This window comes from Solanum stenotomum, chromosome 4 (genome assembly GCF_019186545.1).
Source record: "Solanum stenotomum isolate F172 chromosome 4, ASM1918654v1, whole genome shotgun sequence".
NCBI classification, from domain to species: Eukaryota; Viridiplantae; Streptophyta; class Magnoliopsida; order Solanales; family Solanaceae; genus Solanum; species Solanum stenotomum.
Window position 1 is genome coordinate 56,930,858 of NC_064285.1, and position 23,617 is coordinate 56,954,474.

General features: G+C 35.1%; 1 protein-coding gene across 1 annotated transcript; it reads right to left on the reverse strand.

Moving 5' to 3' along the window:
• Positions 1-5,213: 5,213 nt before the first annotated feature.
• Positions 5,214-22,985, reverse strand: LOC125861577 (uncharacterized). Its single transcript, XM_049541440.1, has 6 exons — positions 22,748-22,985; positions 22,419-22,612; positions 21,871-22,277; positions 5,562-5,637; positions 5,369-5,420; positions 5,214-5,287 (listed from the first exon to the last, which is right to left on the reverse strand). Exons 1-6 carry the CDS (start codon positions 22,983-22,985, stop codon positions 5,214-5,216), a joined length of 1,041 nt encoding a protein of 346 aa, XP_049397397.1.
• Between the last annotated feature and the right edge of the window lie 632 nt (positions 22,986-23,617).

Here is a 23,617-nt window from a genome sequence, read left to right on the forward strand (position 1 = left end):
TTGCCTATTTTGTGCACAGGTTTCACATTCATGATTTCAGTAATTTCTTAGGTAGAATTCTTGTCTCTAGTGTTGATAGGAGGGATAGTTCAAATTTGAGCTGATTATTTTACTAAAAATCATTTTTGCTTAGCAAGGGGAACATTAGGATTTTGTTATAGAACTGAATCAGACCTATTCAAACCCGTGGTTATAAAATAAGAAAACAAATGCCTATATGATTAAGATTCAGACTTTGAAAAAAAAAAACAAATGTAATGATCTGAACGATTAAAATTAAGACTTTAATTTAGTGTAAACCAATGATGTCTTAGGGGTCGTTTGATGTATAACTAACGCAAATATTAGTTATACACTCTATTGTGTATTATGATGTGTATTACTAATACCATGGACTTTTAGGTATTAGCAATCCAATGATCTTAATGCATGCATTATCATGATTATAGACCCAATTGTTCCTCCAAACATTTTTACATCTTTTCCACCATAAGATTGGAGTGTATCTGAATTTGTAAATACATTATTTTATGCAATACATGTTATTTTTAATGCATAAAACCAAACAATACATACATATATATATATATATACATATNGTTGCTAATACGAGCACTACTAGTACATTCATTTAGCATTATTCTTATACACTATCAAAAGACCCCTTAGTGTCTTACTTTCCTTTTTTATCTGTCCCAAGAAGAGTGCATTTTTCAAATTTAGTAAGTTTTCCAATTCCAATATTTTACTTGACAAGTTTAAGACCATAAGATCTTTAAAAATTACACACATCTATGAGTCTTTTCTTTATTTCTTAAACTCCGTACTCATCAAACTAAGACACTTAAATTGAAATGAAGGAAGTATTTACTAAAAAGGAAATAAGTTACCTATGGTAACCAGAAGCTGAGCCAGAAGTTGATTCCCAACCATAATACACATTATATTTTTCACTCTCACCACCACCTTTGACATTTGGCACAGAATACACACCTCTATCCTTTGAGCTAACATAGTCAGATTGTAAGGCAGCAACTACAAGAGAATCATCAAATGCAGTCATGTGGGGATATGCTTCACTTGGAGGGCATTGCTTTGTGTCACATTTTGTACATTGGTTGCAGAGCAAGTTACTCTTGACTTCTTTAGTTGCATCTGAAATGACACAAATCATTACCAGCACAAGCAGTAACATGACTAAGTGGATAATGCCTTCCATCTCAAGAATCCCAAATTTTTCTTGTTCTTGATTTCATTACATTAAGGACTTTATATTGGACTCATCTGCAGTTTATTATACTTCATAGGTGGCAACTATATTTTATACAAAGAAAACTTAGCTTTGTTGATACCGGAGAGTTTTACAACAATGATTTCATCATAAGGACTTACGCCAGGAAATTACTTTAGAAAAACAATAATCACTTAGCTTCATTTATTTATCAAGACACAAATGATGATATAATATTCAACTTTCTTTAATTTGTGAGGTTTGGAGGGCAACGTCGTCTAAAGATTTTTTTATTAAATGAATGAATGTTATTTTTGTTAGACTTTTCTTATGAGTGATAAAATACCAAGACCAGCCCCTATAAGGGCCATTTATGAACTCAACTGCCTTACACAGGGCCGACTCAATAAGATTAGAGGCTCAAAGTCAAACTTGAAGGAGAGACCATAATTTTAAAAAAAAAAACAAAAACAAGTAAAATATATTATTATTTAAAGTAAATTTTTGTAATGACCCTCTATGTCATTCTCTCTGTTTTGGCGGTATTTTAGGAGTTTAAAGATTTCCTATAGCTACTTCAAGTCATTTATGAATTACTAGGATTGTCAGTTTGATCATCTGCTGGCTTTTATGCAAGTTTCTGTGTTTTGGAGTTTTTGAAGTTTGAACGATTGACTTCGGTCAAAACTTCATGTTAATGACTTCAGAATGAAATTCTGATGGTTCCGTTAGCTCTGAAACGTCGTGTTTGGTCTAGATGGACATTTGGTTTGAGTCCCGAGGCTTCTAGATTAATTTCGAGCAAACTTGTGGCTTATGGTTAAAACAAAGTCTTGGGTGTGAAATAAACTTTTTGTCAAGATGACCTCATTTAGCGGTTTTGACATCTCCGTTGAGTCTAAAATATCAAATATGATGGGGGTATATAGCACAATTTATTTGCGTGCATGAAGTTCCGGATGAATCCCAAACCCCCGTCACGACATTTTGCCAATTTCAATTTGAGCTGCTGCAGTTTTTGCTAGTGCATCCAACTTTGTTCTTCGCGTCCACGAAGGCCAATGCAATTGGTCTTTGCGATTGCAAGCTTGGCGTCGCGTTCAAGAGGACCATTGTCCTTAGTCTTCGCAATCGCAGGCGTTTACCCACATGATCGCATATAAGGGCTTGTGGACCCATTCTACATTGTTCATCGTGATTGCGACCACTAGGTCCCCTAATCGCGATGAGTAGTAAGAATGGTAGTTATATCAGTTTAGTACCATTTGAGCAACCCATTCTCTCTTATTTTCCTTCATAGAACAACCATTAAGACCTCGAAATTAGGTGATTGTTGTTAGTTATTGCTGAGAATTGCTTGGGATTGTATTTGGATGTTGATAGACTCGTAGTTTACAGGTTAATCTTGTAAGTTTGCTCAGATTCCTCCATTTTAATTTCGTTTTTGTGAAATTCTCAAAGAATGGGGCATGATTCGTTTTGTGGAGTTTTAAAGCTTAGATTGTGCCTGTTTTCGGGGTACAAGTTCCTCGAGCAGTATGAGACTCCTTGACAGAGTTAATTTTGAGATTTCTTAGGTGGGTCTCACAACATCATTTTTAACTCATTTTTAGTCTTGTTTTCAATTATTACAAATTAGATGTCAAAATGTCTATATTGATGTTGGGATCATTAATTTGATAGCGTGACACCATTCAGAGGTAGCTTAGAAGGGAAAATACCATTTGAGAGGATTGGAGCGCGTGTGATCTACTTCGACGTAGGCTACAACTTTCTATCTTTATACCTTATTGTGATAGTTCTAACATGCTAATTAGCTAAGTATGGAGAGGGTTTCTAGCATGATTCCTTGTTATGTTCCCTACTTGTATCGTATTATCCTTATTTATGATATTTTGGGTAATTCTTGAGTTTCGTATGATTTGTGGATATCTCATTCATTCTCGCGAGTTGAAATTAGGCAGAATGACCTTAGTGTTGTTGTTTTGAAGCCTTAGTCTAGGTTGACTAGAGCTACTTTATATGTTGGTTTTCGAGGCCACGAGGCTTGTTTCGGATTGAAGTTGGGAAAGATGTGACCCTTTGAGTTAGGTTGTGACCTTCAGGTACCCGATTAGTAACTATGATAAGATGGTTGTGGTGAGTCGTTTCCTAGACTCATTTATGACTCCTTTTCCATTTAGAGTTATAGTTGACTCAATGTGAGACTCTTGGAGGGGATAGTTAGCGTTATAGTCATTCTGATATAAGATGCCAGGATAGGTTAGGGTTCTGTACATCTGATCCAATGTAAGATTCTAGAGTTATTAGGTGTTTGTGTGTCTATTTCGATGTAAGGTTTTGCGAGATATTAGGTTATATCAAGGCTTTTCAATGTAAGATTCTGGAAAGGACTAGTCGTTCCGATATAAGATTCCGTAATAAGTTATGTTCCAATAAGGCTTTTTGATGTAAAATTTTGGAAAGGACTAGTTATTCCAACGTAAGATTTTGGGAGACGCTAGATTGGGGGTGTTGGTGATCATTTCAGATTGAGGCCTTATAGTGTAGCCTTTGAGTTTACCTTTGGGGCTTATAGGATTTGGTCAGATTATTGTTTGTTTGCTTTATGATTATGCCTTTGTATGTACCTTCTGGTCTTATGGTGGTCAGGTCAAGTTAGGTTTCGATAGCTTTATCGCTTTCATTTTTCACTATATCAGCTTTACTTCGATGCATGTCTAGTAATGACTTCACTTTCACCCTGTTACCTTGTTGTACTCTCTTGTTATTTTGTTATTTCAATCTCAAGCTTGGTCGGCCTATGATGCCTACTGATTACCTGTTGTTTTGGTACTCATACTGTACTCTGCATCTTTTTTCCTGATGCAGATATGAGCGCTAGTCGGCCCGTTGTCTTTTGTGCTACTATAGTTGGTGATCCGGAGACTGAGGGTGAGAGCTTATTGGCATCCGTGGCTGATTCATCTCCTTTTGTACATTTTTGCTAGTCTTTTGCATTTTGAGACAACTTGTATATTTGTTGTATATGTCTAGTCTGTACTTGCCTTTTGTAGCAGCTTTGCACTAGCATCCACCAAATTTTGGGTTGAATCTTGTATTTTGTCCTCTTTGAAGGTTATATATATGTACTAGTTTCTTGACACATGCGTTGCACGTGGTGGTCCCTCTTAATTCTGAATAACTAAAAAAAGTTGGTAAATCATGTTTATAGATTGTCAAATTTAAACTACAAAATAAAGTACAAGGTAACTTGGGTAGTATAGCTCAAAATGATTAGAAAAGTCATACATATAAACAATGGCGGAGTCAATATATTCATTTTTTTTATGTGTATACACTATATATTAACTCCTTTTGTTTTCTTTTTGGGTTTACTCCTTTATATTTTGACAGACGTACTTAATTAGTGAAAATTTTGGTTCGATACTCCATACTAATGTTTCATGAAGAACTTTATAATAAATGTAGCATCGTAGATAAAATTTCGTTGATTATTGTCTAGCCATGTTAGCTCCAATTGTTATTTCATAATGTACTAAACAAAAATTAGAAGTCATGAACTCTTAATTGCAATGGTTGATGAGAAGTCACTTGTGTACTAATAGAAATGGGTTTCCAACCCTCTACTTCTCTTGATTTGATTTTTCCCATTTTCCAACAACATGAGCTATAAGGATGAGCTTACATAATCTTAATGAGTAAAATGATCATCCATTAATTAGTTACTCCTATGTTGAAGGATACATATTATAAAGGGTTGGGTAAAAAATACTCCTTAACTTTGTTTTATTAGTTGACTTTACCCTCACCGTTAAAATAAAGTTAATTTTACTCCACCCGTTACTGATTTCACCAAATTTACCCCTCAATTGGATGAAAAATCCAAATCAACTAAAATTACCCAATTTTAATTAAATAACCCAATTTTTTCTCTTTTTAATCCGAACCCGACCCATTTATACCAAATTAAAACCCCAAATCAAGCTCCGGCAATCCCATTCATTTTCTCCGTTTTCCGGCGAAACACCACCAAAACAACCTCCAAACGACCACCTGAAACCACCACTCAAAACCCCCAAAAACCAAAAACAACATCAAGCAGAAAACATTAACAACAAACCCATTTTCCTCTACTTTCTGGTGACGACAACAAGACCTTTCTTCTCCATTTCCGGCCAGTTCCAAGCTGGAACAACATTAAGCAAACCACCCACCGCCGGAATCATTCAAACAACATCGAAACCGACCTGAAATTGCTCTCAAACACCACCATCTCCACACCAAAATCCAGTGGTAAAACCACACTTCAGCCCACTAGAACCCAGACCTCCAGTTCTTCGACCTCCAAACAACTAACCAACAAAACTCCGACCAAACCCCATCGGAAAACAACTGAAGCACCGCTAACAGATCAAACCAACAACACAATCAAGAGAGAATCAAGGCTCGAAAACAACAACCACAACTTCATATCGGGCTAGGCTCAACAAGCAAGCAATAACATATATAGTTTTAGATCTACCCGCAGGAAAGCAAAATTCGATGATTGAACGAGCTCCAAGCTCCGACCACACTAGTGTGCTAAATATCTCTAATCTTCTTCATATACTACCTCTATTGAATGTGGTCATGGAGGAAACCCACCGTCAATCTTGGATGGGGTTTTCATTGCAGTCAAAGATGACAGTGATTACTATTTTCATCTGGGTATTTGTTTAACTTCATATTTCCTCCGTAAATATCTCTGTCATTTTTAGTTGAACATTTTTCCCTGTTAAAAAGTGCAGGTGGTTCTAAATGGTTTCATGAGGTTTGCCAGGTGAAGGCAGATGGGGTTTCTGTGTCAAAATTATGAAATAGTGGTGCAATTTTAGTAGGAAGGACAAATATGCATGAGTTTAACTACAGAACATTTGCTGTCAATTTTAGTAGTATGTGTTTCAATGGAAGAAGGAGATGGAGAAGATTAGAGAGATTGGTTTAGGGTTCTAATTTGATATAAATGGGTTGGGTTCGGATTAAAAGAGAAAATCGGGTTATTTACTTGAAATTGGGTAATTTTAGTTGATTTGGGTTTTCCATCCAATTGAGGGGTAAATTTGGTGAAATTAGTAACGGGAGGGGTGAAATTAACTTCATTTTAACGGCGAGGGTAAAGTCAACTAATTAAACAAAGTTGAGGGGTATTTTTGACCCTTTTCCCTATTATAAAAGCACGAATATAAATAACGATTGACCAAAATATCCACTAAAAGTTAATTGACTTATTTGCCCTTTTAAGTTAAAATTTCCTTCATCAGAAAAATTACTAGTGGGTATAAATGTAATTTTGTATAAGGACTTAAGAAAACAATTTTTCTATTAGGACTAAGTTCATTTCAAGATACATATTATCCTACTAATACTAGGAGCTTAACATTGAATCTATTTCAAGTAAAATATAATTTTATCTATTATACAATTTTTAATGAAGAGCAGAAGGTTTAATCAACAATTCAGTGTGATACAACTTCCCGTCATTAACCTTTTTTTTTCTAAATTCAAGATTTAAATGTTGTTCACTTTATTCCTTTATCTGAATTGGTCATCCACAATTTGAGAAAATTAAATTAGTTTGTAATATAACTTTAAATTAAATTAATAATTTTCTCACGTTTGGTTGACTCAAATGTTTTCCATATCAACTTATTTTCCTCAAATTTAAGGAAAATGACTTACCTCCAAGAAAACAAGGAAAACATTTTCCAGAACTCTATTTCAATCTCATACCTGAACTTTCAACCCTAACTCATATCTCGAGTACCAATACTAATCCGAGATTCAACTTCCGATTCTTAATTTGGGATCCGACTACCCCACTTCAATTTGAGACCCAACCCCTAGGTCCCGAATCAGATCTCATTTTAGGTGTCAAGTCCTGGGTCAGAAATTAAGGTAAGATTCTAGGTAGGGTGTCATGGGTGGATCCCAAGTTAGGTTTCATGTGAGATTTTGTGTTGGGTGTCAAAGTCGGGTTTCAGATCAAGAGTCGAGGTTGTGTCTCGTGTCAGATGTCAGGGCGGGGTCAGATCCTGGTTTAGAAGTCGAGTACAGGGTAGGAAGTTAGGTTTTGAGTTGGGAGTCATGTCGGGTCTTGTGTGGGGAGTTAGTGTCGGGGTTGGGTATTGGTTAGAACGTCAGATCCGGGATTAGTATCGGGTGTCAAGTGTCGAAGTTGGATGTCGGGGTCGAGTCCCAAATCAGGTCTAGTATCGAATGTCAGGATCGGATCTCAGATAGAAGTTGGATCCCGATCGGGTCCTATGTCGAGAGTTAGGTCGGGTCATAGGTTGGGAGTTGGGATCGTGTCCCAAAATGGAGTCTTGGTTCAGAAGTTGGGTCTCAATTCGGGTATCGGGCCGCATATCAAGATTGGGTGTCAAGGTCGGGTGTTTGGATCGAGTTCTAGTTAAGTGTCGAGATGGGATTCCTGATTAGTCATCGGGTCGGATTTCTGTGTTGAGTATCAGTGTTGGGGTCAGGGTCACGGTCACGGTCACGGTCAGGGTCAAGGTCAGGGCCAGGGTCAGGGTCAGGAGTGGAGGATAGGTTCTGGGTCGAATGTTGGGATCGGATCCTAGATCGGTCATCAAGGTCGTGTCCAGTCTCAAGTGTTAGAGTCGGGGTTAGGATCAAATCCCAGTTCAAATGTCGGTTCTCAAAAATACTGCCTCTAACTTGGTTATGAATGAGGAAATACCGCTATGAAGAAAACCTGTCATTTAAAAAAGAAAAGCGATACATAAGATATGTTAGAAAATATCAAAGAGAAAGAAACTACATGAATAACACTAATACTATAACATACATGATGCTTCGGACTATCACCAAGTCTAATCTCACGCTAAAAAGTGTAAAAATGCTCAACTAGCTACCTGCTAATGCTTACCCCAATCTCGACCTTTGTACCCTCTTATCTAAGGTCATGTCCTCTGTGATCTCCAACATGTACTACGACCTTTGTACCCTCTTATCTAAGGTCATGTCCTCTGCGATCTCCAACATGTACTCACTATACACTGAAAACATAAATAGTTAGTGTAATTATAAAATGAGAATATTAAATTTTCTAATACCATCTTTTATCACACTATTAAAATTGGTTTCTAATAATATTTTTGTACCTCATTAAACAAATATAATGCAATTATGAGTAATATTACCTAACTTCATTTTTGTATGATAATAGATACGGAATAACGGACTTGGTTCATCTCCATTATCTCCATTACACCTTCTCTCCATTTCCTCAAGTGCATATTTAGATAAGTGACATTTGCCATATTTATAATTTAAAGGTTTACATTAAATTAATTTAATAAGCCCTCTTAATCATAGTTAAAAAACAAATTAGGAAAACACTCGCCAACTTTGGTAAGAGAATTTTCATCTTCCATTAATTTTAACTCCTCATTTATATCATCAATTTAATTATATTTTCTGATTTCTCGTTGATATAATTATAATTTTATTTAAAAATTTAATCAATTGAAATAAGAATATCCTTAATAAATAAAAAAATACATAGAAGATACAAAATACAAAAAATAACTCGAGATAATCTCTAAAAATTTAGTATTAAAATACATTTTAGATCATGTTTTCTAAATTAATTTTAACATATACCATTATTTTTTTTAATTGAATCTTGTAAACTACTTTGACGGAACAAAAAGTCTTAAGCATTTTTTAATTAGTAAAAAAAAAAAAGTATTTGACAAATAAATTATGCCAAAATAAAAAGAAAATGGAGAGGTAAAAAGATATTGTATAATAGTAATTGTAAAATATATTTAGAATATTTTCTATTTTATAAAAAAATAAAGTTGGTCTCCTCTTTTTTCCTTAATTATTTTGCTTCATTTTTTGGTCAGATATAAAAAAAATTAAAAAAATGAAGGATATTCTTTAACTTTAGATTAGGAAAATGATATTAATTCAGAGGTCAAACATATATCATAAAAATAATGATATTAGTGATCGGAGCCAAAATTAGTGAAAGATGATTTTTTGTTTTTACTAAAGTTGGTGAGTTCTTTTCCTAATTTATCTTTTAACTATGGTTAAGAGACTTGTTAAATTAACTTAATCTAGACCTTTAAATTATAAATATGACAAGTGTCACTTATCTAAATATGCACTTGAGGAAAGGGAGAAAAGATGTAATGGAGATGAACCAAATCCGGGAATAACGTGCAAAGCACGCTCATAGAGTAGTTAATTTTAGATTTCCATTTGGAAGACAGGTACAGTAAATAAAATATTAAATCATATTCTGATGCCCTTGCATTTGTACAGATTCTATCATCTTCATTCTTCTTGTGTAAAAAGTAACACTGGTTTGCAAGAATAAATAGAAATTGTTGTTGAATTTAATAGTTGATAACTTTTCTATACCATGGTGAATGGTGACTTTGTAACAATTTGCAGGAGTTGATCGATGCTATTATGTTTCTTTCTTTTATTTGCATTTAGATTTTGTCCTTATTTAAGCTCCTATCGACTTTCTGTACGTACGTATGCATTAATTCATTATTTCCTATATTAAGACATGGATAAAAAGCACGTGGAGACGTATACTGATCTTTTCGCTTAGTCTAACAAAAAAGAAGAGTATATATATGTACGTATGCTTGAATGTGAGTAGGGATAGATTTGGGTGATAAATTGGAACGCCTTCTGAATCTACAAACAAATAGTTCATCTTTAATCCTTAAATAAGTTACTATTGCAAATATTCATCTCTTCTAGATGTATGTTTCCATTCAGTGTTTCCGAGCCCCGTTTCATTTCATTAGTTGTCTTCCTCTTATAAAAACAGATTTATTTTTTTTGCAGAGATATGATGATGAACTTGCACATTTTGTGGAAAATGTTGATAAGGATAATGATATCACTTTTGAAGAAATGAGAAAATTTCTTCTACTTTGTCCACATGAGGGCACCTTGGAGAATATTTATCGGTACTGTCTTGTAGATATTGGTGAATAGGCTGTCATGCGGAAGGCATCAAATAGCTAAAGGTGGTTTTACAAGTTCACACTACTCGTGCTTCTATTGGTTCTACTGTCTGAGAAATATGGAAGGATGGTGGTCTATTGAGTTTTTTTTAACTGAGCTTCTAGCACGTTGTTTTTGAAATATGGAAAATCTTTCAGTTGAGAAATATACTCCATCACGTTTCTAACTATCTGTTGAGAAACGTGGATAAAAGGGAGCATCCTCTCCCAAAGGATTCATCTCTTCTGAATAAATGTTTTCAGGCCATTCAGTGTTCCCTAGTCTCATTTCATTTCATTAGTTGTCTTCCTTTTATAAACAAGGGCAATTTCTTCTTTTCTTTTGCAGGGATAGAAATACACGATGATGAAGTTGCACGTTTTGTGGAACATGTCTATAAAAATAATAATGGGATTATAGCTTTTGAAGAATGGAGAAATTTTCTTCTACTTTATCCACACGAGGCCACCTTGGAGAATATTTATCAGTAATGGGAGAAGATATGTCTATTAGATATTAGTGAACAGACTGTCATCCGGAAGGCATCAGATAACATGTCCATACAACTGAATATTTTATTGCTGGGAAGTTGCAGGAGCTACGTACTTCTCGTACCACTACAGCTCCCCTTGATATGCTAAAGGTGGTTTTACAAGTTCACACTACTCGTGCATCTATTTGTTCAACTGTCTGAAAAATGTGGAAGGATGGTGGTGTATTGAGTTTTTTTAACTGAGCTTCTAGACACGTTTCTGTTTTTGAAACGTGGAGAGTATTTCAATCTAGAAAAATACTCCATCACGTTTCTAACTATCTGTTGAGAAACGTGGATCAAAAGGGAGCATTCTCTCCCAAAATATTCATCTATTTTTTTATATTAGAAAAATATATTACGACCCCAAAATCATAATCTGGTTTTAGTAGAAGGTTGGAGACCAAGAGACTGTTGTTTTGGATGATCTCTATGCAGGCTTCAAAAGGTTACTTTTCACGATTTTTTTATATTATCTAGATAACTTGTAGTTTTTGTGATTCCGTGTATGCTTCTGCTGGCATATTTCTATCATAATGATCTTTTCGATTAGTCTAACCAAAAAGTAGAGAATATGTACGTATGCATATTCAAATGCATACATATGAGACGAGATAGGTTTAGGTGATAAATTAGAACATCTTCTGAATCTACAAACCAAAAGTTCATCTTTACTTCTTAATTAAATATGTTACTATTGTGAATATTCATCTCTTCTGGATGTATGTTTTCAGGCCATTCAGTGTTTCCAAGCCTCATTTCATTTCATTAGTTGTCTTCCTCTTATAAACGAGGGAATTTTTTTTGTATGAATAGAAATAGATGATGATGAACTTGCACGTTTTGTGGAAAATGTTGATAAGGATAGTAATGGGATTATCACTTTCGAAGAATGGAAAAACATTCTTCTTCTTTATCCACTTGAAGCCACCTTGGAGAATATTTACTGGTACTAGAGAGGGTATGTCTTGTAGATATTTCGTGATTAGGCTATCATAACGGAAGACATCTGTTAGCTTGTGCGTACAACAAAATATTTCATTGCTGGGGGAGTTGTAGGAGCTACTTCTCGTATCGCTACAGCTCCCCTTGATCGGCTGAAGGTGGTTTTACAAGTTCAGACTACTCGTGCTTCTATTGGTTCTACTATCCGATAAATATGAAAGGATGGTGGAGTACTGACTTTTTTTTTAACTGAGCTTCTAGACACATTTCTATTTCTGAACGTGAAGAATCTTTCAGTTTAGAAAAATACTCTCTCACATTTCCAACTATATGTTGAGAAACGTGGATAAAAGGGAGCAACTCTCACAAAGGATTCATTTGTTTTTCATATAAAAAATATACACTATGGCAACTGAAGCATAATTTTGATTTAGTAGAAGGCCGCAGACTTGGAGACTACTGTTTTGGACAATCTCTATGAAAGCTTGAAAAGGTTATTGAATCCTTTTCACGAATTTTGTATTATATCATCCAGATAACTTATAGGTTTTGTGATCCTGTGTATGCTTTTGCTGCCATATTTCTATCATATTGATCTTTTCAATTAGTCTAACAAAAAAGAAGAGTATTTGTACATATGCATATGCAAATGCATGCATGTGAGACGAGATAGGTTTGGGTGATAAATTAGAATATCTTCTGAATCTACAAACCAAAAGTTTAATTCTACTCCTTAAATATGTTGCTATTGTGAATATTCATCTCTTCTGGATGTATGTTTTCAAGCCATTCAGTGTTCCCTAGCCTCATTTCATTAGTTGTCTTCCTTTATAAACGAGGGAATTTTTATTTTTTCCGCAGAGGATAGAAATAGACGATGATGCACTTGCACGTTTTGTGGAACATGTTAATAAGGATAATAATTAGATTATCACTTTCGAAGAGTGGAAAAAATTTCTAATACTTTATCCACATGAGGCCACCTTGTAGATATTGGTGATCAAGCTATCTATCACGACCCGAGTCTACACCCTGGACATGGCCGGCACTTAAGAACCATTGCTAGTCCCCAAGCGAACCCTCATCCTGACTGACTACAAGCGGAAGACTAACTTAAGCATGCAAAAGATTAAAACTGAATAAAATTCAATAAACTCAACTTTTCAAAAGTTTAACTCAAATGAACAACTTAGAATAAAAATAATATATTCAACTCGCCATAAAATAGACACTTAAGTCTTTAAAACATTTAATAAAATAAATTAATAATACAGACTTCTCAACTATACTGACTATCTATGAAGCCTCTAACTGGTAACGATGGAAGTCGGGACAAGACCCATGACATCCTGACTGAACTGAAAAATAAATGAAATTCTCTGGAAACAAGGAGGCTCACCATAGCTAATTCGAACTTCCGGATGTATCAACGAAGCTCCTGTTGATGATCCTGAATACCTGTGTCTGCATCATTAGAAGATGCAGGCCAAATGTCTCAGTACGTGGAATGTACGAGCATGTAAGAGGAATTCTAAAGCATAAACATAAGCTTGAAACTTGATAAAAAGAAAACATACTTACCTCTTCTCAAACTTACTCAACTCAAGGAATACTCAAGGATACTCAAACTCAAAGATTAGATACTCAACTCAAAGATATGATATTCGACTCTGGGTACTCAACTCTGGATACTCAACTTAATATGACTGAACTCATTTCAATATAAAGCAATTTAAAACAAGTGCAATATAAAGAAACAAACTGTTTAAAAACATGTTGTCAACTCTGTGTGTATGCAAGGATACAACATAACTCTGAAATATATGTAAAAATACAATTAACTACGTATATAAGAATACAATAACTTCTGTGGGAGATTCTCTAACCGACAACTATCATTATGAGCCTAAGTGATGGTACAACGTTTTACCTCACGTTGCCAAGGACTTTCCTATACCTTGCCATCAGTATAGAACCTGAACTACTAAGTGGATCCACTAGTCTATGCTAAAAAGCACTAAGGAATCATTTAAAAAGTATGATCCTTTTTCTGCCCATGAAGACTACATGGTTTATGGAGACTTGAGTTATCTGAACTCGCATCCCCATATCGATGCTCAATACTACTCCCAAAATATACTTAGTTCATATGTTTGTAAAAACAAAACTCTTTCTGTGATTTGAGATAATTGCTAAAACACTTAGCTCAAAGGTTATCTTGGAAATCAAGGTTTCCTCTCTTGCTTTATTGTGAAAGCATTTACTCTTTAACTGAAAACTAGCCCAAAGGCTCTTTGCTGAAAAACTAGCTCAAAGGCTCTTTACTAAAACACTAGCTTAAAGGCTCTTTTGAAAATCTTAGTTTTCCGTTCTTATTTAAATGTGAAAACATTTTAAACTCTTTTGGGAATACATATAGTCCCCATATACTTTTGAAGAAATGAACTTCAACTTTACTCTTTACTGAACTCAAAACTTAAGTCTTAAAACAAAGTTTAAACATTTGTAAAAGACTTCTTAAAATATGGTTCATGCTGAATGATGGGCATGAACAACTCAATGCAAGGTTTTCAATAACCATAGATAGAACTCAATACCCAAGACTTAGAACTTGAAGATACTACTCCTCTTAAAGGTACTCAACTGATGGAGTTCATGCGGAAGTTATGGGCATGAACGACTCGACTCGAGGGTCTACATGACAATATGGAACTCGTGTATACGACTCTTCTTATTCTCTGACTTACTTCCTCAAAACTTAGTTCAAATCGATAGTTGATCTCAAAGGATTCACAATTGAACTCAAAGACTTTCTTGAACTCTACTCTTAACTCTCTCTTGAATGTGAATTATGAATTCAAGAGTTATGGTTCATGATATGAAGGATCTAGGTGATAGTGTAGACTCATGAATACATTCTCTTCACTCTCATGCTCACTTACTCGAGTCTTGAAAAAAGTTATTAGAAGTTGTAGAAGACTCCTCAAAGGACTCAAAGGGACTTTCTCAAAAATGTTTGAGAGAACTCTCAAAACTTGATTCTCAACTCTACCTTGAATGTGGTTTATGAATTCAAGGTTGTGATTTGTGATAGGAATGATCTCGTGATGTTTAGGAGTGTTTTTAGATAGTTAAACATGAAGAATGATCAAGAAATCACTGTCTGGAAGCAAGTCCGCGACGCGGAGAAGAATTAAAATATTTGGTCGCGAATTAACTATTGAGGCAGAGAGGTTCGTGACCTCTCCGCGACGCGAAGACAACTTTATGAAATGGGGAGGCAGGTCCGTGACGCAGAGCCAAGTGCCAGATTTGTCCGACTTTTTCCTTCTTCGTTTTCTAACCCCAATTCACCTAAACTCGGTTCTTTTTCTCAATTCCTCCTTAGATTTAGATACCCAGCACATGTACACTAGAATCTAACTCTAACCCCTCTATAAATCGACACATTAACCTCAAGAACTCCTCAATCTCAGCCCAATTCAAGAACGAAAGAAAATTCATGAATACATAACAAGAACATCAAAGCTTCAATTTTTAGAACAAATTTAAAGCTGAAATTAACATGATTGGCGTGTGGGTGAACAAATCCAACACTATGGAAGCTTACATACCTGAAAGAACCATCTTCTTGTAACACTTGAAGGAAAATCTTGAGAGATGAACCCTAGTCTTAGCGTTTCTTGAATCTCTTGAGTGTAGAATCTTTGGAATGAATGAGATGGTTTAGATTTAAGAAAACTGATTTTCTACACGTTTAGGGCAATTTAGATAACCTCCTAAGGGTTTTTAGGACTAAAATACCCCTAAAGAAATAATTAAAACGAGCTGGGAGTCGGAAAGATCTTTCACTAGGCAGTGAGGTCCGTGTTGGCGGAGTTGCTGCCAGGTTTGCGCGACGTTAGTAAATTCGTCATAACTTTTTACTCAGAGCTCGGAATTGAGCAAACTCAATGGCGTTGGAAAGAGGACTTTAAGGGATTTAATTTTATATCTTGTATCTCACCTAACTCACCTTATACTAGGAGTTATGGTCATTTGAAGTTGACCCAAAATCCATACTTAGCTTAACTTGCAAAATTTCAGATTTTTCTATTTCCAATTCGATTCTTTTTGGAACTCAAGGTGCTACATCTAGTGACCTTAACACTCAAGAAATTTTAAATTCCTTGCAAAAATCTCACTCACTACAAATAAGGGTTCGAGTCTTAGCTTAAATTTTTTTTTGGGGTGTTACACTATCTTATCAGAAGGAATCAATTATCATGTCCATACAATGAAATATTTCATTGTTGGGGAATTGCAGGAGCTACTTCTCGTACTGCTACCTTGATTGGCTAAAGTTGGGTTTACAAGTTCAGACTAGTCGTGCTTCTATTAGTTCTACTATCCAAGAAATATGGTAGGATGGTGTAGGATGGTGGAGTATTAAATTTTTTTAACTGAGCTTCTAGACACGTTTCTATTTTGAAGCGTGGAGAATCTTTCAGTTGAAAAAAATACTTCCTCACATTTCCAACTATATGTTGAGAAATGTGGATAAAAGGGAGCAGCCTCTCACAAAGGATTCATCCGTTTTTCATATCAAAATTATATACTATGGCCAATGAAACATAATTTGGTTTTAGTTGAAGGCAGCAGGCTTCAAAAGGTTATTAAATCCTTTTCACGAATTTTGTTTATATTATTAGATAACTTGTAGGTTTTGTGATCATGTGTAAGTTTTCGCTTCCATATTTCTATCATAATGATCTTTTTACTTAGTTTTACAAAAAAGAAGAGTATAAGTACATATGCATATGCAAATGCGTTTGGGTGATAAATCAGAATGCCTTCTAAATCTACAAACCAAAAGTTTATCTTTACTCTTTAAATATGCTGCTATTGTGAATATTTCATTTCTTCTGGATGTATGTTTCCACGCCTTCCCTTTATAAACAAGGGTGGTTTCTTTTTTTTCTTGCAGGGATAAAATTGATGATGATGAACTTGCACATTTTGTTGAACATGTTGATAAGAATACATAGGAATTGTTGTTGAATTTAATGGTTAATAAACTTTCTATACCATGGTGAATGGTGGCTTTGTAACAATTTGCAATAGTTGATCTATGCTATTATGTATCTTTCTTTTGCATTTAGATTTTGTCCTTATTTAAGCTCCCATCGCCTTTCTCTGTGTTAATCCATTATTTCCTATATTTAGACATGACTAGAAAGCACGTGGAGAGGCATAATAATCTTTTCGCTTAGTCTAACAAAAAAGAAGAGTATATGTACGTATGCATATGAGCAGGGATAGTTTTGGGTGATAAATTGGAACGCCTTCTGAATCTACAAATCAAAAGTTCATCTTTACTCATTACATATATTGCTACAGTAAATATTCATCTCTTCTGGATGTAAGTTTCTAGGCCATTCATTGTTCCCTAGCTAGCCTCATTGAATTTTATTAGTTGTCTTCCTCTTATAAACGAGGGCGGTCTCTTTTCTTTTTTTTCCAAGGATAGAAATAGATGATAATGAACGTGCACGTTTTGTGGAACATGTTGTTAAGCATAATACTGGGATTATCACTTTTGAAGAATGAAGAAATTTTCTTCTACTTTATCCACATGAGGCCACCTTGGACAGTATTTACCGGTACTGGGAGATGGTATTTCTTGTAAATATTGGTGAACAGGTTGTCATACCAAAAGGCATGAGTAAGTAATTCCATACAGCTAAATATTTCATTGTTGGGGGCGTTGCAGGAGCTACTTCTCGTACAGCTCCCTTTGATCGGCTACATGTGGTTTTACAAGTTCAGACTACTCATGCTTGATCTATTGGTTCTATTGTCCGAGAAATATGGAAATATGGTGTTGTATTGTGTTTCTTTAGGGGCAATGGATTAAATGTGATGAAGGTTGCACCTGAAAGTGCAATTAAGTTTTAACTTTACGAGATCTTAAAAAATGTGATTGCTCGTGTTTTCTCTTGTATTCAGGTTAGTCAAGAAACAGAGAAAAAATGAAATAGACAGAATGTTTTTAATTCGAGTCCACAGAAATCACTGTGTTTCCTTAAGAAATTTAATCCCCTCACTGTACCCGAGGTTGCAGATTAATTCCTCCCAAGATAAAACAGATTAATCTGTTAGAGAAGTAGCGGTACCTCAAACTTCAATAACTTCAGCGAACGCAAGAATAGCAACACGAGCACACACAGACTCAGTCGATCGATAATTTTGTTTATGTAAGAAAATGTATGCAAAGAGGAAAACAATTTTCAGTGTTTGAAAAACGGAAAAAGACCTCTTATTTATAGCCATTTACAACAAGGAACGCGTCTGTTCAGACAAATCTGTTCAGACCCATTTTTTCCAGAATGTTGTGTCTTTTGGGAAAAGTAACAACTTTTCGGAAGGAACAGGTCCCTTCAGAACGTTTTTACCGTTACACATGAATTTTAAATAACTTCCATTGAGCCAAATTAATTATGTTATTTAACTAACATTCTGAATTAATTTATAAGAGAATGAAATGAATTAACAAGATTGATTAAATAAATTTTGTCCAAAAATATTATCAATCAATCATTTGCCAAATCCAAATCCAAATCCAAATCCAAAGTCGAGGCCGAGCGAGCGACGACGACAGCGCGAGGGGACACCTTCTTCTTAACCCTTTAAGAACTAAAGGAAGTGTTTCCTAATATAAGGACAACAATTTCCTTTCTTCTACCAATATGGTAAAAAATGACTTTTCATTTGCACTTTGCAATGACTTTTCATTTTTCCTCCAAAATTGGTTCCCCCACTTTCCATTTTGTCTTCTTATTTCCCATTCACACATTGTTAAACCCAACAATCCCCTACATGAATGGGGAATGACTATAGTTAAAACATATGCATGAAAAACTTGTGTGTCTTGTAAGTAAGGGTGGTTAAATCGCATCTGGATAAGTAGGTTTCCCTTTAAACTTTTCGTAGTGAACATATATCGGATATACTCGGTCAATCGGTAGATTTGATATCTTTATACCGTCGAGCTTTGGTGTATACCTAGACAACATAAGTAACACAATCAACCCTTGAACTGTTTTTGGTTCTCATTGTTTTGTTCGTTTCAGCCATGAACATATCTCGGTTAATAAGTGCTTAGAGAACTGGCCTTACCAGATTCTCCTTGAAGCGACTTACACTTCACACTTACTTAGGTGGTTTCTAAATGTGTTATCCCGTAGATACACTATTTGATATACCCTGTATCAAACTTAGAAATCATTAAAAAGTCCTTGTGCCTTTATCCTGGTTACTGAACATTGTCTCATCATGAGAATGGACATAAAATAATATTTATTTATTTTTTTGACAATGTTGAATCGTCATATATAACTTTGTTTTATCTCCTTGAACCTAGATCTTGGGATCTCCAGTCTTATAGGTAGAGTTACCGCTATGATGACTTGTTCTTGGCCATAGTCCCATTCCTGTCGATGATCTCTAACTCTCTCTCTAGTTAGGCCTTTTGTAAGTGGATCTGACATATTATCCTTTGACTTTACATAGTCAATTATGATAATTCCACTAGAGAGTAGTTGTCTAACAGAGTTATGTCTTCATCTTAAGTGACGAGACTTCCTGTTATACATAACACTTCCAGCCCTTCTTATTGCAACTTGACTATCGCAATGTATGCATATAGGGGTCATTGGTTTGGACCAAAACGGAATATATTCTATGAAATTCCGGAGCTATTTAGGTTCTTCACCTACCTTGTCTAAGGCAATGAATTCAGACTCCATTGTAGAGCGAGCTATACATGTTTGTTTGGATGATTTCCAAGATATTGCTCCTCCACCAATAGTGAAAATATATCCACTCGTGGATTTCGTTTCAGTTGACCCAGTAATCCAATTTGCATTATTATATCCTTCTAGAACTGCTGGATATTTATTGTAATGCAAAGCATAGTTTTGAGTGTCTTCTAAGTACCCCAAAACTCTTTTCATTGCCAACCAATGATTTTGATTGGGATTATTTGTGTATCGACTCAGTTTACTTATAGCGCATGCTATGTCTGGTCGTGTACAATTCATGACATACATCAAACTTCTCAATACTCTGGCATAATCCAATTGAGGCTGACTTTCACCTTTATTCTTAGCAAGATTGAGGTTCACATCAATTGGAGTCTTTGCCTTTTTGAAATTTAAATACTTGAACTTTTCAAGTACCTTTTGGATATAATGAGATTGAGACAATGCTAGATTGTTAGGAGTTTTGTGAATCTTAATTCCCAATATCAAATTGGCTACTCCTAGATCTTTCATATCAAACTTACTAGTGAGCATACACTTAGTAGCTCTTACATTGACAATGTTCTTGCTCATTATCAGCATGTCATCCACATATAAACATACAATGACTTCCTGATCTGGAGTGTCTTTAATGTAAACACATTTATCACACTCATTGATCTTAAATTCATTTGACAACATGGTTTGATCAAACTTTGCATGCCATTATTTTGGTGCTTGTTTTAGTCCATAAAGTGACTTAACAAGTTTGCATACTTTCATTTGTTTACCGGGAACTACGAAACCCTCAGGCTGTTCCATGTAAATCTCTTCCTCTAGCTCTCCATTTAAGAAGGCGATTTTCACATCCATTTGATGGAATTTCAAGATCGTATACTGCAGCTAGGGCAATTAACATCCGAATTGATGTAATCCTAGTCACTGGCGAGTATGTGTCAAAATAATCAAGACCTTTTTTCTGTCTAAAGCCTTTAACAACAAGTCTTTCTTTATATTTGTCAATAGTTCCATCATCTTTCATCTTCTTTTTGAAGATCCATTTTGAACCCAAGGGTTTGTTCCCTGGAGGAAGATCAACCAACTCCCAGGTATGATTGCTTAAGATCGATTCAATCTCACTATTGACAGCCTCCTTCCAAGAGGTTGAGCCGCTAGACAACATTGCTTCCTTGAATGTTTGAGGCTCAATTTCAAGAAGGAATGTTACAAAATCAGAACCAAATGAAGTAGCTATCCTTTGACGTTTACTGCACCTTGGACTCTCTTCATTGGTTTTATTCTCTTTTGGTTCTTCTCGAGGTTGTTTAGACCCCCCACTAGATGACTCAAGTCTAGTGTTATACGGATAGATATGTTCAAAACATTCAGTATTATTTGATTCCATTACCGTTTTATCATGAATATCTGGATGTTCGGACTTATGAACCAAAAATCGACATGCCTTACTATTTGTGGCATATCTAATGAATACATAATTCACAGTCTTAGGCCCTATTTTCACCCTCTTAGGTATAGGAACCTGGACTTTGGCTAGACACCCCCACACTTTGAAATATTTCAAGTTGGATTTTATACCTTTCCATTTCTCATATGGAATAACATGTGTCTTCGTGTGAGGCACTCTATTGAGTATTCGATTTGTTGTAAGGATAGCTTCCCCCCACTAGTTTTGTGGTAAACCTGAACTTATAAGTAAGGTATTCATCATTTCCTTTAAAGTTCGGTTTTTCCTTTCCGCAATTCCATTCGATTGAGGAGAGTAAGGAGTAGTAGTTTGATGGATTATTCCATTTTCCAAACATATTTCTGCAAATGGAGATTCATATTATCGACCTCTATCACTTCTGATCATTTTGATCTTTCTATCCAACTGATTTTCAACTTCAGTTTTATATTGCCTAAATGCATCTATTGCTTCATACTTACCATTTATCAAATAGACATAACAATATCTAGTGCAATCGTCAATAAAAGTTATGAAATACTTTTTTCCACCACGTGATGGTGTAGACTTCATGTCACAAATGTCAGTGTGAATCAGTTCTAAGGGATATGAATTCCTTTCAACAGATTTATAAGGATGCTTAGCATACTTAGATTCAATGCAAACTTGACATTTTGATTTATTGCACTCAAATTTAGGTAAAATATTTAAGTTAATCGGTTTTCGCAAGGTTTTGTTATTAACGTGTCCCAAACGTTCATGCCATAAACATTTAGACTCAAGCAAGTAAGAAGAAGCAGAATCTTTATTCATATCAACTGCAATTACTTTGAGTTTAAAGAGGCCCTCAGTGAGGTAACCTTTTCCTACATACATTTCATTCTTACTCACTACAACTTTATCAGAAACAAATACACATTTGAATCTGTTCTTAGTCAGAACTGGTATAGAAACTAAGTTCTTTCGCAATTTCAAAACATACGAGACCCTGTTTAAAGTCACCACCTTGCCCAATGTCATCTTTAAAAGGACTTTGCCAGTTCCTTCCACTTTTGCAACAACGGAGTTTACTATAAACAACTTCTCGTCTGTAGGTGCTGGAGTATATGATGAAAATAATTTTTTGTTGGAACAAACATGGCATGAGGCACCAGAATCTATCCACCATTCTCTTGGATTTCCAACTAAGTTGCATTCTGAAAGCATTGCACAAAGATCGTCCATCTCTTCTTTGGATTTAGCCAAATTTGCTTGATCTTTCTTCTTGTCCTTCTTGGGACCCTGACATTCAGTAGCCCTATGACCATGTTTGCCACAATTGAAGCAGCTTCCATTGAATTTCATCTTAGGAGGATTGCTCTTTGGACCAGATGTTTTCTTTCTTTTATTTGATTTTGTAGGATCTTCTTCAACAATATTTACTCCATATATTGCTGAGTTACCACGTGACCTCTTTTCTGCGGCCTTGTTATCCTCTTCGATTCTTAGTCTTACCATGAGATCTTCAATAGTCATCTCCTTGCGTTTATGTTTCAAGTAGTTTTTGAAGTCCTTCCACAATAGATGTAACTTCTCAATAGTGGCAGCCACTTGAAAAACATCATTCACAACCAATCCTACATTAAAGATTATGTGAGTATTAAGAATAGACTTAATATTTCCAACATAGGTATTAAATAAATTTATACCTTCAGTAAGGAGATCATGAATTATGACCTGCAATTCTTGAACTTGGGTGACGACGGTCTTACTGTCTATCATCTTATAGTCCAGAAACTTTGCCACAATGAACTTCTTAATTCCGACATCCTCTGTTTTATACTTCTTTTCTAAAGCATCCCAGAGTTCTTTTGAGGTTTTGACATTACTGTACACATTGTACATATCATCCCGCAGGCAACTCAGAATATAATTTTTACACAAAAAATCTGAATGTGTCCATGCTTCTGTTACCAAGATTCGTTCTTCAGGCGGAGTTTCATCCGACATAACATGAACGTTCTCATTAATGAACCTCTGCAGACTCAACGTAGTCAGATAGAAGAACATCTTCTGCTGCTATCTCTTGAAGTCGACTCCAGAAAACTTTGCAAGTTTCTCAGCCGGTGCTAGGGCAGTAGTTGAACGATTGTGTGCAATCGATGTTGTTGCAGCACCTATTGTTCTAGCATTTACTTGACTTGAATTAGTCATTTTCTGTCACAAATGGCAAACAATTTTAGTAAGTGAAATACTAACAGTAAAGAATAAATCCTTACACAGACTGTTTCTGATTTAACGATAAAGTTTTTATGTTCTTTTAATCGTTAACCGAATGAATTTTAAAAATTCAAACAGAGTAGAAAACCATAAAGGTTTTAATCTCCAGAAACCTCAAATACAGAAACTATTAAATTTCTTAAGATTGTTTTTTCCAGTATTCAGGTTAGTAAAAAATACAGAAACAGAAAAAAGATGAAATAGACAGAATGTTTTTAATTCGAGTCCATAGAAATCACTGTGTTTCCTTAAGAAATTTAATCCCCTCACTGTACCCGAGGTTGCAGGTTAATTCCTCCCAAGATAAAACAAATTAACCTGTTAGAGAAGTAGCGGTACCTCAAACTTTAATAACTTCAGCA

Bases quoted from the DNA above. Each gene is read 5' to 3' on its own strand.
- LOC125861577 (XM_049541440.1), bottom strand. From the start codon at position 22,985: ATGTCGGATGAAACTCCGCCTGAAGAACGAATCTTGGTAACAGAAGCA. The intron at 22,613-22,747 runs GTAAGACCGTCG...TCTTTAATGTAG, and splicing joins GGACTATAAGATGATAGACA to GATTGGTTGTGAATGATGTT. The intron at 5,288-5,368 runs GTAGAGGAAAAT...TGGTGGTTTCAG, and splicing joins CTTGTTGTCGTCACCAGAAA to GTGGTCGTTTGGAGGTTGTT.